This window comes from Centroberyx gerrardi, chromosome 11 (assembly GCF_048128805.1).
Source record: "Centroberyx gerrardi isolate f3 chromosome 11, fCenGer3.hap1.cur.20231027, whole genome shotgun sequence".
Taxonomy (NCBI): Eukaryota; Metazoa; Chordata; class Actinopteri; order Beryciformes; family Berycidae; genus Centroberyx; species Centroberyx gerrardi.
The window spans coordinates 30,879,785-30,893,371 of record NC_136007.1 but is presented as its reverse complement, the minus strand read 5'-3'; the positions used below and the strand labels follow the sequence as shown (position 1 = coordinate 30,893,371).

Genomic DNA, 13,587 nt, shown 5'->3' with positions numbered 1-13,587 from the left:
GCGGTGGGACAATTATGTGCCGTGGAGCGTGAGGCTATGCATGTTTTCGTTCCAACCAAACGCTACACCAGATGATGTCAGTGACTAGCACACATGCAGCCAGAGAGGAGGAAGGCATCAGGGAAGTCACCTGCTGAATTGCGCTGTCGCAATGAAAACCTGCGTACGCTTGGCCCTCCATGGCGCATGGCTGCCCACCGCCGCCTTCAAGCATTTCTTGCAGATTGAAGGGAGTTTGTACTGGAAAGGAAGCCATTGGTGATTCTAAGCGGTTGGATCCCAACTAAATGATAAGAAACTTTGCAAAAACACCTCTGTGGTCCTGGCCGAGCCATTGTAGGGCTTGTTGGGGGCTTTGACAGAAATGAAAAAAACTTGTAAGCAGCAAAGGGTTTAGGAGTGCCCTGTGCCGTAGTGGAGTGGTGGTCAGGATTGAGTGCTCTCTCCCTGTCACCATCTGAGTTCAGATTTGATCGTGTCAGGCCAAAGAACATCAAGTTTTGTCCTGGTGACCACTTGCGTACCGGACCAAAAGAAATAGTGTCACGATGGGCACAAGGAAAAAGGGAAACAAGTACAGCTCCCTCAACTTACTTTAAAAGCCTGCTTGTCAGCAGAGAAAGGGAAATGTTTGGTTGGAAGAAAGAGATATTTCTGATGACAATCACATTTAACATTTGACATAATTTGACAAAAAAAAAGAAAGCACCTCCTTCGAGCCGGAATTGAACCAGCGACCTAAGGATAACTGCCACTGTCAACCTACAGTCCTCCGCTCTACCAGCTGAGCTATCGAAGGGACCAGAAAGAACCACACACCTTGCGCTCTACCGCTCACGTTTGCCCCATAACACGGATAAGCTTTGGTTTTTCAGAACAAATGTAGTGCCACCCTGTCAGCTGTTCGCTTCAGTCCAAAGTATCTCTGCACATTTGACACAAAACATGAATCTCGATCTGAAGAAAAGACGCACGGAAAGGTCCCTGATGGTCTAGTGGTCAGGATTCGGCGCTTTCACCGCCGCGGCCCGGGTTCGATTCCCGGTCAGGGAAAGCTGTTCTTACGTCGCCGACAGTGTAAGGTCACCAAGCCTCATCACTTTGTCTGATGCTCCTCACCAGTCGTACCGATCCTGCGCTGAAGAGCAACAGCTCACATAAAGCAGGGGTCGGACAATTATGTGCCATGGAGAGTGAGAGTGAAAACATACACAGTCTGGAGCGTGAGACTATGCATGTTTTCATTCCGACCAAACGCTGCACCAGGTGACTACACCAAAAAATGACAGTCTCACAATGGGCACAAGGAAAAAGGGAAACAACTGGAGCTCCAGCAACTTACTTTAAAAGCCTCCTTGTCAGCAGAGAAAGGGAAATGTTTTGTTGGAAGAAAGAGATATTTCTGATGACAATCACATTTTACATCTGACATAATGTGAGTAAAAAAGAAAAAGCACCTCCTTCGAGCCGGAATTGAACCAGCGACCTAAGGATAACCGCCGCTGTCAATCTACAGTCCTCCGCTCTACCAGCTGAGCTATCGAAGGGTTAAGGAAGATGACACACCTTGCGCTCTACCACTCACGTTTGCCCCAAATATGGATAAGCTTTGGTGTTTCAGAACAAATGTAGTGCCAGCCTGTCAGCTGTTCGCTTCAGTCCAAAGTATGTCTGCACATTTGACAGAAAATGTGAATCTTGATCTGAAGAACACACACACCCAGAAACTTCCCTGATGGTCTAGTGGTCAGGATTCGGCGCTCTCACCGCCGCGGCCCGGGTTCGATTCCCGGTCAGGGAAAGCTATGGTTAAGTCACCGACGGTGTAAGATCACTAGCGCCTCATCACTTTGTCCAACGCTCTTCACCAGTCTTACCAATCCTGTGTTAAAGAGCAACAGCTCCCTTAAAGCAGCGGTGGGACAATTATGTGCCGTGGAGCGTGAGGCTATGCATGTTTTCGTTCCAACCAAACGCTACACCAGATGATGTCAGTGACTAGCACACATGCAGCCAGAGAGGAGGAAGGCATCAGGGAAGTCACCTGCTGAATTGCGCTGTCGCAATGAAAACCTGCGTACGCTTGGCCCTCCATGGCGCATGGCTGCCCACCGCCGCCTTCAAGCATTTCTTGCAGATTGAAGGGAGTTTGTACTGGAAAGGAAGCCATTGGTGATTCTAAGCGGTTGGATCCCAACTAAATGATAAGAAACTTTGCAAAAACACCTCTGTGGTCCTGGCCGAGCCATCGTAGGGCTTGTTGGGGGCTTTGACAGAAATGAAAAAAACTTGTAAGCAGCAAAGGGTTTAGGAGTGCCCTGTGCCGTAGTGGAGTGGTGGTCAGGATTGAGTGCTCTCTCCCTGTCACCATCTGAGTTCAGATTTGATCGTGTCAGGCCAAAGAACATCAAGTTTTGTCCTGGTGACCACTTGCGTACCGGACCAAAAGAAATAGTGTCACGATGGGCACAAGGAAAAAGGGAAACAAGTACAGCTCCCTCAACTTACTTTAAAAGCCTGCTTGTCAGCAGAGAAAGGGAAATGTTTGGTTGGAAGAAAGAGATATTTCTGATGACAATCACATTTAACATTTGACATAATTTGACAAAAAAAAAGAAAGCACCTCCTTCGAGCCGGAATTGAACCAGCGACCTAAGGATAACTGCCACTGTCAACCTACAGTCCTCCGCTCTACCAGCTGAGCTATCGAAGGGACCCGAAAGAACCACACACCTTGCGCTCTACCGCTCACGTTTGCCCCATAACACGGATAAGCTTTGGTTTTTCAGAACAAATGTAGTGCCACCCTGTCAGCTGTTCGCTTCAGTCCAAAGTATCTCTGCACATTTGACACAAAACATGAATCTCGATCTGAAGAAAAGACGCACGGAAAGGTCCCTGATGGTCTAGTGGTCAGGATTCGGCGCTTTCACCGCCGCGGCCCGGGTTCGATTCCCGGTCAGGGAAAGCAGTTCTTACGTCGCCGACAGTGTAAGGTCACCAAGCCTCATCACTTTGTCTGATGCTCCTCACCAGTCGTACCGATCCTGCGCTGAAGAGCAACAGCTCACATAAAGCAGGGGTCGGACAATTATGTGCCATGGAGAGTGAGAGTGAAAACATACACAGTCTGGAGCGTGAGACTATGCATGTTTTCATTCCGACCAAACGCTGCACCAGGTGACTACACCAAAAAATGACAGTCTCACAATGGGCACAAGGAAAAAGGGAAACAACTGGAGCTCCAGCAACTTACTTTAAAAGCCTCCTTGTCAGCAGAGAAAGGGAAATGTTTTGTTGGAAGAAAGAGATATTTCTGATGACAATCACATTTCACATCTGACATAATGTGAGTAAAAAAGAAAAAGCACCTCCTTCGAGCCGGAATTGAACCAGCGACCTAAGGATAACCGCCGCTGTCAATCTACAGTCCTCCGCTCTACCAGCTGAGCTATCGAAGGGTTAAGGAAGATGACACACCTTGCGCTCTACCACTCACGTTTGCCCCAAATATGGATAAGCTTTGGTGTTTCAGAACAAATGTAGTGCCAGCCTGTCAGCTGTTCGCTTCAGTCCAAAGTATGTCTGCACATTTGACAGAAAATGTGAATCTTGATCTGAAGAACACACACACCCAGAAACTTCCCTGATGGTCTAGTGGTCAGGATTCGGCGCTCTCACCGCCGCGGCCGGGTTTCGATTCCCGGTCAGGGAAAGCTATTGTTAAGTCACCGACGGTGTAAGATCACTAGCGCCTCATCACTTTGTCCAACGCTCTTCACCAGTCTTACCAATCCTGTGTTAAAGAGCAACAGCTCCCTTAAAGCAGCGGTGGGACAATTATGTGCCGTGGAGCGTGAGGCTATGCATGTTTTCGTTCCAACCAAACGCTACACCAGATGATGTCAGTGACTAGCACACATGCAGCCAGAGAGGAGGAAGGCATCAGGGAAGTCACCTGCTGAATTGCGCTGTCGCAATGAAAACCTGCGTACGCTTGGCCCTCCATGGCGCATGGCTGCCCACCGCCGCCTTCAAGCATTTCTTGCAGATTGAAGGGAGTTTGTACTGGAAAGGAAGCCATTGGTGATTCTAAGCGGTTGGATCCCAACTAAATGATAAGAAACTTTGCAAAAACACCTCTGTGGTCCTGGCCGAGCCATCGTAGGGCTTGTTGGGGGCTTTGACAGAAATGAAAAAAACTTGTAAGCAGCAAAGGGTTTAGGAGTGCCCTGTGCCGTAGTGGAGTGGTGGTCAGGATTGAGTGCTCTCTCCCTGTCACCATCTGAGTTCAGATTTGATCGTGTCAGGCCAAAGAACATCAAGTTTTGTCCTGGTGACCACTTGCGTACCGGACCAAAAGAAATAGTGTCACGATGGGCACAAGGAAAAAGGGAAACAAGTACAGCTCCCTCAACTTACTTTAAAAGCCTGCTTGTCAGCAGAGAAAGGGAAATGTTTGGTTGGAAGAAAGAGATATTTCTGATGACAATCACATTTAACATTTGACATAATTTGACAAAAAAAAAGAAAGCACCTCCTTCGAGCCGGAATTGAACCAGCGACCTAAGGATAACTGCCACTGTCAACCTACAGTCCTCCGCTCTACCAGCTGAGCTATCGAAGGGACCAGAAAGAACCACACACCTTGCGCTCTACCGCTCACGTTTGCCCCATAACACGGATAAGCTTTGGTTTTTCAGAACAAATGTAGTGCCACCCTGTCAGCTGTTCGCTTCAGTCCAAAGTATCTCTGCACATTTGACACAAAACATGAATCTCGATCTGAAGAAAAGACGCACGGAAAGGTCCCTGATGGTCTAGTGGTCAGGATTCGGCGCTTTCACCGCCGCGGCCCGGGTTCGATTCCCGGTCAGGGAAAGCTGTTCTTACGTCGCCGACAGTGTAAGGTCACCAAGCCTCATCACTTTGTCTGATGCTCCTCACCAGTCGTACCGATCCTGCGCTGAAGAGCAACAGCTCACATAAAGCAGGGGTCGGACAATTATGTGCCATGGAGAGTGAGAGTGAAAACATACACAGTCTGGAGCGTGAGACTATGCATGTTTTCATTCCGACCAAACGCTGCACCAGGTGACTACACCAAAAAATGACAGTCTCACAATGGGCACAAGGAAAAAGGGAAACAACTGGAGCTCCAGCAACTTACTTTAAAAGCCTCCTTGTCAGCAGAGAAAGGGAAATGTTTTGTTGGAAGAAAGAGATATTTCTGATGACAATCACATTTCACATCTGACATAATGTGAGTAAAAAAGAAAAAGCACCTCCTTCGAGCCGGAATTGAACCAGCGACCTAAGGATAACCGCCGCTGTCAATCTACAGTCCTCCGCTCTACCAGCTGAGCTATCGAAGGGTTAAGGAAGATGACACACCTTGCGCTCTACCACTCACGTTTGCCCCAAATATGGATAAGCTTTGGTGTTTCAGAACAAATGTAGTGCCAGCCTGTCAGCTGTTCGCTTCAGTCCAAAGTATGTCTGCACATTTGACAGAAAATGTGAATCTTGATCTGAAGAACACACACACCCAGAAACTTCCCTGATGGTCTAGTGGTCAGGATTCGGCGCTCTCACCGCCGCGGCCGGGTTTCGATTCCCGGTCAGGGAAAGCCATTGTTAAGTCACCGACGGTGTAAGATCACTAGCGCCTCATCACTTTGTCCAACGCTCTTCACCAGTCTTACCAATCCTGTGTTAAAGAGCAACAGCTCCCTTAAAGCAGCGGTGGGACAATTATGTGCCGTGGAGCGTGAGGCTATGCATGTTTTCGTTCCAACCAAACGCTACACCAGATGATGTCAGTGACTAGCACACATGCAGCCAGAGAGGAGGAAGGCATCAGGGAAGTCACCTGCTGAATTGCGCTGTCGCAATGAAAACCTGCGTACGCTTGGCCCTCCATGGCGCATGGCTGCCCACCGCCGCCTTCAAGCATTTCTTGCAGATTGAAGGGAGTTTGTACTGGAAAGGAAGCCATTGGTGATTCTAAGCGGTTGGATCCCAACTAAATGATAAGAAACTTTGCAAAAACACCTCTGTGGTCCTGGCCGAGCCATCGTAGGGCTTGTTGGGGGCTTTGACAGAAATGAAAAAAACTTGTAAGCAGCAAAGGGTTTAGGAGTGCCCTGTGCCGTAGTGGAGTGGTGGTCAGGATTGAGTGCTCTCTCCCTGTCACCATCTGAGTTCAGATTTGATCGTGTCAGGCCAAAGAACATCAAGTTTTGTCCTGGTGACCACTTGCGTACCGGACCAAAAGAAATAGTGTCACGATGGGCACAAGGAAAAAGGGAAACAAGTACAGCTCCCTCAACTTACTTTAAAAGCCTGCTTGTCAGCAGAGAAAGGGAAATGTTTGGTTGGAAGAAAGAGATATTTCTGATGACAATCACATTTAACATTTGACATAATTTGACAAAAAAAAAGAAAGCACCTCCTTCGAGCCGGAATTGAACCAGCGACCTAAGGATAACTGCCACTGTCAACCTACAGTCCTCCGCTCTACCAGCTGAGCTATCGAAGGGACCAGAAAGAACCACACACCTTGCGCTCTACCGCTCACGTTTGCCCCATAACACGGATAAGCTTTGGTTTTTCAGAACAAATGTAGTGCCACCCTGTCAGCTGTTCGCTTCAGTCCAAAGTATCTCTGCACATTTGACACAAAACATGAATCTCGATCTGAAGAAAAGACGCACGGAAAGGTCCCTGATGGTCTAGTGGTCAGGATTCGGCGCTTTCACCGCCGCGGCCCGGGTTCGATTCCCGGTCAGGGAAAGCAGTTCTTACGTCGCCGACAGTGTAAGGTCACCAAGCCTCATCACTTTGTCTGATGCTCCTCACCAGTCGTACCGATCCTGCGCTGAAGAGCAACAGCTCACATAAAGCAGGGGTCGGACAATTATGTGCCATGGAGAGTGAGAGTGAAAACATACACAGTCTGGAGCGTGAGACTATGCATGTTTTCATTCCGACCAAACGCTGCACCAGGTGACTACACCAAAAAATGACAGTCTCACAATGGGCACAAGGAAAAAGGGAAACAACTGGAGCTCCAGCAACTTACTTTAAAAGCCTCCTTGTCAGCAGAGAAAGGGAAATGTTTTGTTGGAAGAAAGAGATATTTCTGATGACAATCACATTTCACATCTGACATAATGTGAGTAAAAAAGAAAAAGCACCTCCTTCGAGCCGGAATTGAACCAGCGACCTAAGGATAACCGCCGCTGTCAATCTACAGTCCTCCGCTCTACCAGCTGAGCTATCGAAGGGTTAAGGAAGATGACACACCTTGCGCTCTACCACTCACGTTTGCCCCAAATATGGATAAGCTTTGGTGTTTCAGAACAAATGTAGTGCCAGCCTGTCAGCTGTTCGCTTCAGTCCAAAGTATGTCTGCACATTTGACAGAAAATGTGAATCTTGATCTGAAGAACACACACACCCAGAAACTTCCCTGATGGTCTAGTGGTCAGGATTCGGCGCTCTCACCGCCGCGGCCGGGTTTCGATTCCCGGTCAGGGAAAGCTATTGTTAAGTCACCGACGGTGTAAGATCACTAGCGCCTCATCACTTTGTCCAACGCTCTTCACCAGTCTTACCAATCCTGTGTTAAAGAGCAACAGCTCCCTTAAAGCAGCGGTGGGACAATTATGTGCCGTGGAGCGTGAGGCTATGCATGTTTTCGTTCCAACCAAACGCTACACCAGATGATGTCAGTGACTAGCACACATGCAGCCAGAGAGGAGGAAGGCATCAGGGAAGTCACCTGCTGAATTGCGCTGTCGCAATGAAAACCTGCGTACGCTTGGCCCTCCATGGCGCATGGCTGCCCACCGCCGCCTTCAAGCATTTCTTGCAGATTGAAGGGAGTTTGTACTGGAAAGGAAGCCATTGGTGATTCTAAGCGGTTGGATCCCAACTAAATGATAAGAAACTTTGCAAAAACACCTCTGTGGTCCTGGCCGAGCCATCGTAGGGCTTGTTGGGGGCTTTGACAGAAATGAAAAAAACTTGTAAGCAGCAAAGGGTTTAGGAGTGCCCTGTGCCGTAGTGGAGTGGTGGTCAGGATTGAGTGCTCTCTCCCTGTCACCATCTGAGTTCAGATTTGATCGTGTCAGGCCAAAGAACATCAAGTTTTGTCCTGGTGACCACTTGCGTACCGGACCAAAAGAAATAGTGTCACGATGGGCACAAGGAAAAAGGGAAACAAGTACAGCTCCCTCAACTTACTTTAAAAGCCTGCTTGTCAGCAGAGAAAGGGAAATGTTTGGTTGGAAGAAAGAGATATTTCTGATGACAATCACATTTAACATTTGACATAATTTGACAAAAAAAAAGAAAGCATCTCCTTCGAGCCGGAATTGAACCAGCGACCTAAGGATAACTGCCACTGTCAACCTACAGTCCTCCGCTCTACCAGCTGAGCTATCGAAGGGACCAGAAAGAACCACACACCTTGCGCTCTACCGCTCACGTTTGCCCCATAACACGGATAAGCTTTGGTTTTTCAGAACAAATGTAGTGCCACCCTGTCAGCTGTTCGCTTCAGTCCAAAGTATCTCTGCACATTTGACACAAAACATGAATCTCGATCTGAAGAAAAGACGCACGGAAAGGTCCCTGATGGTCTAGTGGTCAGGATTCGGCGCTTTCACCGCCGCGGCCCGGGTTCGATTCCCGGTCAGGGAAAGCTGTTCTTACGTCGCCGACAGTGTAAGGTCACCAAGCCTCATCACTTTGTCTGATGCTCCTCACCAGTCGTACCGATCCTGCGCTGAAGAGCAACAGCTCACATAAAGCAGGGGTCGGACAATTATGTGCCATGGAGAGTGAGAGTGAAAACATACACAGTCTGGAGCGTGAGACTATGCATGTTTTCATTCCGACCAAACGCTGCACCAGGTGACTACACCAAAAAATGACAGTCTCACAATGGGCACAAGGAAAAAGGGAAACAACTGGAGCTCCAGCAACTTACTTTAAAAGCCTCCTTGTCAGCAGAGAAAGGGAAATGTTTTGTTGGAAGAAAGAGATATTTCTGATGACAATCACATTTCACATCTGACATAATGTGAGTAAAAAAGAAAAAGCACCTCCTTCGAGCCGGAATTGAACCAGCGACCTAAGGATAACCGCCGCTGTCAATCTACAGTCCTCCGCTCTACCAGCTGAGCTATCGAAGGGTTAAGGAAGATGACACACCTTGCGCTCTACCACTCACGTTTGCCCCAAATATGGATAAGCTTTGGTGTTTCAGAACAAATGTAGTGCCAGCCTGTCAGCTGTTCGCTTCAGTCCAAAGTATGTCTGCACATTTGACAGAAAATGTGAATCTTGATCTGAAGAACACACACACCCAGAAACTTCCCTGATGGTCTAGTGGTCAGGATTCGGCGCTCTCACCGCCGCGGCCAGGGTTCGATTCCCGGTCAGGGAAAGCTATTGTTAAGTCACCGACGGTGTAAGATCACTAGCGCCTCATCACTTTGTCCAACGCTCTTCACCAGTCTTACCAATCCTGTGTTAAAGAGCAACAGCTCCCTTAAAGCAGCGGTGGGACAATTATGTGCTGTGGAGCGTGAGGCTATGCATGTTTTCGTTCCAACCAAACGCTACACCAGATGATGTCAGTGACTAGCACACATGCAGCCAGAGAGGAGGAAGGCATCAGGGAAGTCACCTGCTGAATTGCGCTGTCGCAATGAAAACCTGCGTACGCTTGGCCCTCCATGGCGCATGGCTGCCCACCGCCGCCTTCAAGCATTTCTTGCAGATTGAAGGGAGTTTGTACTGGAAAGGAAGCCATTGGTGATTCTAAGCGGTTGGATCCCAACTAAATGATAAGAAACTTTGCAAAAACACCTCTGTGGTCCTGGCCAAGCCATCGTAGGGCTTGTTGGGGGCTTTGACAGAAATGAAAAAAACTTGAAGCAAAGTCACTATTCTTTAAGTACCGTATTTCCTCTAATAGTGGCCGGTAGTCAATTAAAAGCCGGGTCTCCAATAATGGCCGGGCCGTGGTCGACACAAACAAATACAGGCCGGGGAAAAAAACATAGGGAACAAGACTAGGTCAATACCGTGTCCGGCTCCTCTCTCCACCGCTGTCCTCTCCACCGCGCCCACGGCCCGTACCCATCGGGGACACCTGGTGACGCATCGGCGTCGGGACCCCCGCCGAAATCTCGCCGGATCACCGGGAACAAATCGGCGCCCAGCTATCGGCACTGGCTGGAACCGTGCCCCCGGGAAACTCCGGGAAGCGTCAGCCCTCGGCGCGCCGAAACCTCCATGCTTGTCTGTGTCTCTCTCTCCGCCGACAGAACAGAGGGCTGTCAGGTGGACTGAGCTCGCGCATGTACATCGAAATAAATGGTGATATGATATAATTGTATAGATTCTACTTTAGCTTCAGTTAGCTTCAGTTAGCTTCAGCTTACACGGAAACAACGGTGGATACCGGTAAACTCCTGGTGCCTATTATACATGTAACTGTAGTTTGTAGTAACGTACAAGTGCCACAAGATGGCAGTATGTCACAAGATGGCTCGGCCGGCGGAAGTCTCTGGATCATGCCGTTGTCGATTACCGTAATTATCATAATGCATTGCAGTAACAAAAAAACGGCTACCTAACGAACCCCAACAGAAGCAGATCAGAAAACAAGGAGGCTTACTAAAATATGAGCAAATATACTTATCAAACAGAGGGAATTAGAAATAAAGGCCTGTCTCTAATATAAGCCTGCTTCCAATAAAGGCCTGGTACCCTCTGCAGTTGAGGTAAATAAAGGCCCGGGCCAATATTAGAGGAAATACGGTAACAGGTCTATGCCTCTACAGTCCCTGTTGAATTGCTACACGTCTACATTAATTACTATATCCCAGTTCCCAACACAATCCCTGTTGTGCTAAATTACTGCACAATACCTTTATATTTAATGTTGTATGCTGATACATTTACCTCTGTGCTCTTTAAAAGCGTACACCTGAACTCTGTATGACAACTTACCCCAAGCAGTCAGCCATGGGTTAGGGTTAACCCTAACCCTACATTAGCAACATTAGCTTCCAGTGTAAATATCAAAAACTAGCTAAGATTTTACTCTTTTCAGTGGTTTTAATAACCAAACCAAATGATTTCTCACAAAATGTTGGCTAAACAGCTTAGTTTATGACTACAATGTGTCCTGTGCCTCTTACGTCAGCTCTGCTTTTCGTATAGTTCTGATTCCTGAAGGCAGAAAATGTGGTGAGTGCAGTACACACACTGATACATAATGAATTAGACATTTTATTGACATAAGAGATGGTACAGTGATAGGTTTTCAATGAGGGGTCATCTACAACAGGTTTACAGCAACGATGCAAGAAATATTTCATTTCATCAGATGCCATGATAGCTCCCTCTAGATATTCTGTATTGCTGGCAACAGTTTTAGATATACTTCTATTTGTGTAAGTGCTAAAGACAATGCAGCTTTTTTAAAAACATGAGATTTTGCTTTGGAGACTTGTGGTAACTTGAGAGAAGAGACATTTCCATTTTTTAATTGAAGTGAATGCACAGCTGTGGTTAAAAAGGAGAAAATGGAATGAAGGTTCATGCAGGCACACAAGCGTATATGGCAACAGCATAAGAAATCTGTGTCACAAACACAACTGATACACTCAAGAAGCCTTTTCTATTGGATAGTCATAGGATGCACTTGGACTTGCAAAAGCAGGTTAGATTATATGACATCATAGATAATCATTAACGTGACAATGTGGCACATAATTCAATAAAGCACCAACTATGGACTTAAGGGAGTACAAGCAAAACTTAATTTCAGTTATAAGGTAATATCAAATTTTCATTTGTTTATTATGCAAACTACAACATGTCACTGGACTACACTGTAAGGGCAACCTTGGTCCTTATGGCTAATGCACGCACTACCATCATTTTTTATAGTACACACAATGCCGATACTAGGAGATTCTTTTAAAAGCAGAGTATTAAAAGTTGGCATTTAATTGAATGAATACATGGTCCTGTGATTTTGGTTTGGCTTTTGTGCCACAGGCTTAGTCTGGCTCAACAACTGCATATGGAATATCAATAAACCATCTAACCTGTATAAAATGAAATGCACTGGAATCAAAGAAAGGAAAACATTTATAGCGCATTACAGAATGTAAAACTTACTACACACATCTGGCATATAATACTGCAACATGAAAATCAGTGAAAAAGATATATGCAGAGGTAGATGCACGATAAATAGGAATGGCAATATAGTTATATAAAGCTGTGTACAACTATGTGCTTGCAGTAAATGGGGCTATTACAAAAGGAATTAGATGTGAAATGGTCAGCTGCAGAAGTCATTTAAAAAAAAAAGGAGTGGCACTGATGAGCAAACACATAATAATAGCTACCATTTTTTGTGGTTTGCGTAGTGGTTCCAAAACCAATGACAGAAGGCTAGTAATTTGAAAGTCATGGCAACCTGAAAATTGTTAACTGCTGCATCTCACAAACATTGAAACTGAATCATCTGTCTGAGTCTGATGCCTCTTGATGGAGTGTGATTTGTGGAATGGATGGGAGAGATCAGTCTTAAGTACCACTGAGACAGAACCAGTATCAAAAATAAATCAAAACAAAAGCAAATATGATCAACAATTGTGAACCATTCACAGTACAAAGAAAAAGCAATGGCTTTATGGAAATTGGGAGATTTTTTTTTCCACTCAGGACAGTTTCACCATCAACCACATCTTTACGACATTAAGACATCTAAGTTAAGGATGGAATGGTGGATATACAATTTTTTTCACAAGGTAAAAATGGAAGTGGGGAGTATTGAATAATACAGGTAACTGCCAAAATAAAGGAAATACCAATAGTGTGTAGAACTCCTTTTTCCCCCCCCACATCATTTACCAAGGAGAAATTCTATCATTTGGTGTTTACTCAATGATGGTGATAAACATCTATCACCATCATCTAATGGGTATGATCTTCTAACAAATAGCCATTATTTATAATTTAAATCATTATGATGCTCATCAAACCATGCAGTGACCACTCACTGTGGCTATAGGTACTATGGAACTATGGTTTTGTATTTACTGACATTTGCCTTGTTAATCTGTGTGAGGGAAATGCACCCGATATTCCTGTATTGTTTGGAGATTTTCTTGTTTTGGCAGTTAGCCGTAGACGGCAGCAAATGCTAAACGCTGCTGTCTGTTGTTGGGGTGAAGGAGAGTTGTGGGGTGGAAGGTGGAAGAGCGGGTCAGTTCTTCAGGACAGAGTCGTACACCTGGTAGACGTACTGGGAAACCTCGGGAGCCCGACACTTCAAAGACAGCTGTGGAAGGAGAGAGAATATAGATGGTTACAAAGGGAAAGACTTTCTTCATTCACAGCTCTTCCAGCTTTTATTTAGCAGATGCTGTTTCAATAGAGCCTAACTTCGTAGGCGCTATCTAATAGACCTTAGTCATCCTATACTGATTGTCCATTGACTCTTAGACACAGTTCCTTTCCAATTCAAACATTTTGCCAAGTTTTCAT

At 46.3% G+C, this 13,587-nt stretch overlaps 1 protein-coding gene and 20 non-coding genes across 22 annotated transcripts in view; 10 read left to right on the top strand and 11 right to left on the bottom strand.

The window, feature by feature from the left end:
• Positions 1-710: 710 nt before the first annotated feature.
• Positions 711-799, bottom strand: trnay-gua (transfer RNA tyrosine (anticodon GUA)). Its single transcript is given in 2 exon segments — positions 711-746; positions 763-799. It is a non-coding gene; the product is annotated as a tRNA-Tyr (tRNA).
• Positions 800-981: 182 nt separating this feature from the next.
• Positions 982-1,053, top strand: trnae-uuc (transfer RNA glutamic acid (anticodon UUC)). The gene has a single exon. It is a non-coding gene; the product is annotated as a tRNA-Glu (tRNA).
• A 405-nt stretch (positions 1,054-1,458) lies between these two features.
• Positions 1,459-1,547, bottom strand: trnay-gua (transfer RNA tyrosine (anticodon GUA)). The gene is given in 2 exon segments: positions 1,459-1,494; positions 1,511-1,547. It is a non-coding gene; the product is annotated as a tRNA-Tyr (tRNA).
• Positions 1,548-1,729: 182 nt separating this feature from the next.
• Positions 1,730-1,801, top strand: trnae-cuc (transfer RNA glutamic acid (anticodon CUC)). The gene has a single exon. It is a non-coding gene; the product is annotated as a tRNA-Glu (tRNA).
• Positions 1,802-2,624: 823 nt separating this feature from the next.
• trnay-gua (transfer RNA tyrosine (anticodon GUA)) lies at positions 2,625-2,713 on the bottom strand. Its single transcript is given in 2 exon segments — positions 2,625-2,660; positions 2,677-2,713. It is a non-coding gene; the product is annotated as a tRNA-Tyr (tRNA).
• Positions 2,714-2,895: 182 nt separating this feature from the next.
• Positions 2,896-2,967, top strand: trnae-uuc (transfer RNA glutamic acid (anticodon UUC)). Its single transcript has one exon. It is a non-coding gene; the product is annotated as a tRNA-Glu (tRNA).
• Positions 2,968-3,372: 405 nt separating this feature from the next.
• Positions 3,373-3,461, bottom strand: trnay-gua (transfer RNA tyrosine (anticodon GUA)). The gene is given in 2 exon segments: positions 3,373-3,408; positions 3,425-3,461. It is a non-coding gene; the product is annotated as a tRNA-Tyr (tRNA).
• A 182-nt stretch (positions 3,462-3,643) lies between these two features.
• trnae-cuc (transfer RNA glutamic acid (anticodon CUC)) lies at positions 3,644-3,715 on the top strand. Its single transcript has one exon. It is a non-coding gene; the product is annotated as a tRNA-Glu (tRNA).
• Positions 3,716-4,538: 823 nt separating this feature from the next.
• On the bottom strand, positions 4,539-4,627 carry trnay-gua (transfer RNA tyrosine (anticodon GUA)). Its single transcript is given in 2 exon segments — positions 4,539-4,574; positions 4,591-4,627. It is a non-coding gene; the product is annotated as a tRNA-Tyr (tRNA).
• Positions 4,628-4,809: 182 nt separating this feature from the next.
• On the top strand, positions 4,810-4,881 carry trnae-uuc (transfer RNA glutamic acid (anticodon UUC)). The gene has a single exon. It is a non-coding gene; the product is annotated as a tRNA-Glu (tRNA).
• Positions 4,882-5,286: 405 nt separating this feature from the next.
• Positions 5,287-5,375, bottom strand: trnay-gua (transfer RNA tyrosine (anticodon GUA)). Its single transcript is given in 2 exon segments — positions 5,287-5,322; positions 5,339-5,375. It is a non-coding gene; the product is annotated as a tRNA-Tyr (tRNA).
• Positions 5,376-5,557: 182 nt separating this feature from the next.
• trnae-cuc (transfer RNA glutamic acid (anticodon CUC)) lies at positions 5,558-5,629 on the top strand. Its single transcript has one exon. It is a non-coding gene; the product is annotated as a tRNA-Glu (tRNA).
• An 823-nt stretch (positions 5,630-6,452) lies between these two features.
• On the bottom strand, positions 6,453-6,541 carry trnay-gua (transfer RNA tyrosine (anticodon GUA)). Its single transcript is given in 2 exon segments — positions 6,453-6,488; positions 6,505-6,541. It is a non-coding gene; the product is annotated as a tRNA-Tyr (tRNA).
• Positions 6,542-6,723: 182 nt separating this feature from the next.
• Positions 6,724-6,795, top strand: trnae-uuc (transfer RNA glutamic acid (anticodon UUC)). The gene has a single exon. It is a non-coding gene; the product is annotated as a tRNA-Glu (tRNA).
• A 405-nt stretch (positions 6,796-7,200) lies between these two features.
• trnay-gua (transfer RNA tyrosine (anticodon GUA)) lies at positions 7,201-7,289 on the bottom strand. The gene is given in 2 exon segments: positions 7,201-7,236; positions 7,253-7,289. It is a non-coding gene; the product is annotated as a tRNA-Tyr (tRNA).
• A 182-nt stretch (positions 7,290-7,471) lies between these two features.
• On the top strand, positions 7,472-7,543 carry trnae-cuc (transfer RNA glutamic acid (anticodon CUC)). Its single transcript has one exon. It is a non-coding gene; the product is annotated as a tRNA-Glu (tRNA).
• Positions 7,544-8,366: 823 nt separating this feature from the next.
• trnay-gua (transfer RNA tyrosine (anticodon GUA)) lies at positions 8,367-8,455 on the bottom strand. Its single transcript is given in 2 exon segments — positions 8,367-8,402; positions 8,419-8,455. It is a non-coding gene; the product is annotated as a tRNA-Tyr (tRNA).
• Positions 8,456-8,637: 182 nt separating this feature from the next.
• Positions 8,638-8,709, top strand: trnae-uuc (transfer RNA glutamic acid (anticodon UUC)). Its single transcript has one exon. It is a non-coding gene; the product is annotated as a tRNA-Glu (tRNA).
• A 405-nt stretch (positions 8,710-9,114) lies between these two features.
• On the bottom strand, positions 9,115-9,203 carry trnay-gua (transfer RNA tyrosine (anticodon GUA)). Its single transcript is given in 2 exon segments — positions 9,115-9,150; positions 9,167-9,203. It is a non-coding gene; the product is annotated as a tRNA-Tyr (tRNA).
• Positions 9,204-9,385: 182 nt separating this feature from the next.
• Positions 9,386-9,457, top strand: trnae-cuc (transfer RNA glutamic acid (anticodon CUC)). Its single transcript has one exon. It is a non-coding gene; the product is annotated as a tRNA-Glu (tRNA).
• Positions 9,458-11,300: 1,843 nt separating this feature from the next.
• The window catches only part of ap2b1 (adaptor related protein complex 2 subunit beta 1), a 31,333-nt gene continuing 29,046 nt past the window's right edge, over positions 11,301-13,587 (bottom strand). For both annotated transcript variants that reach the window (XM_071926943.2, XM_071926944.2), the window contains one exon: positions 11,301-13,381. In XM_071926943.2, the coding sequence (XP_071783044.1) occupies positions 13,307-13,381 (75 nt within the window). In that variant the 3' untranslated portion in view covers positions 11,301-13,306. The remainder of the gene's footprint in view (positions 13,382-13,587) is intronic.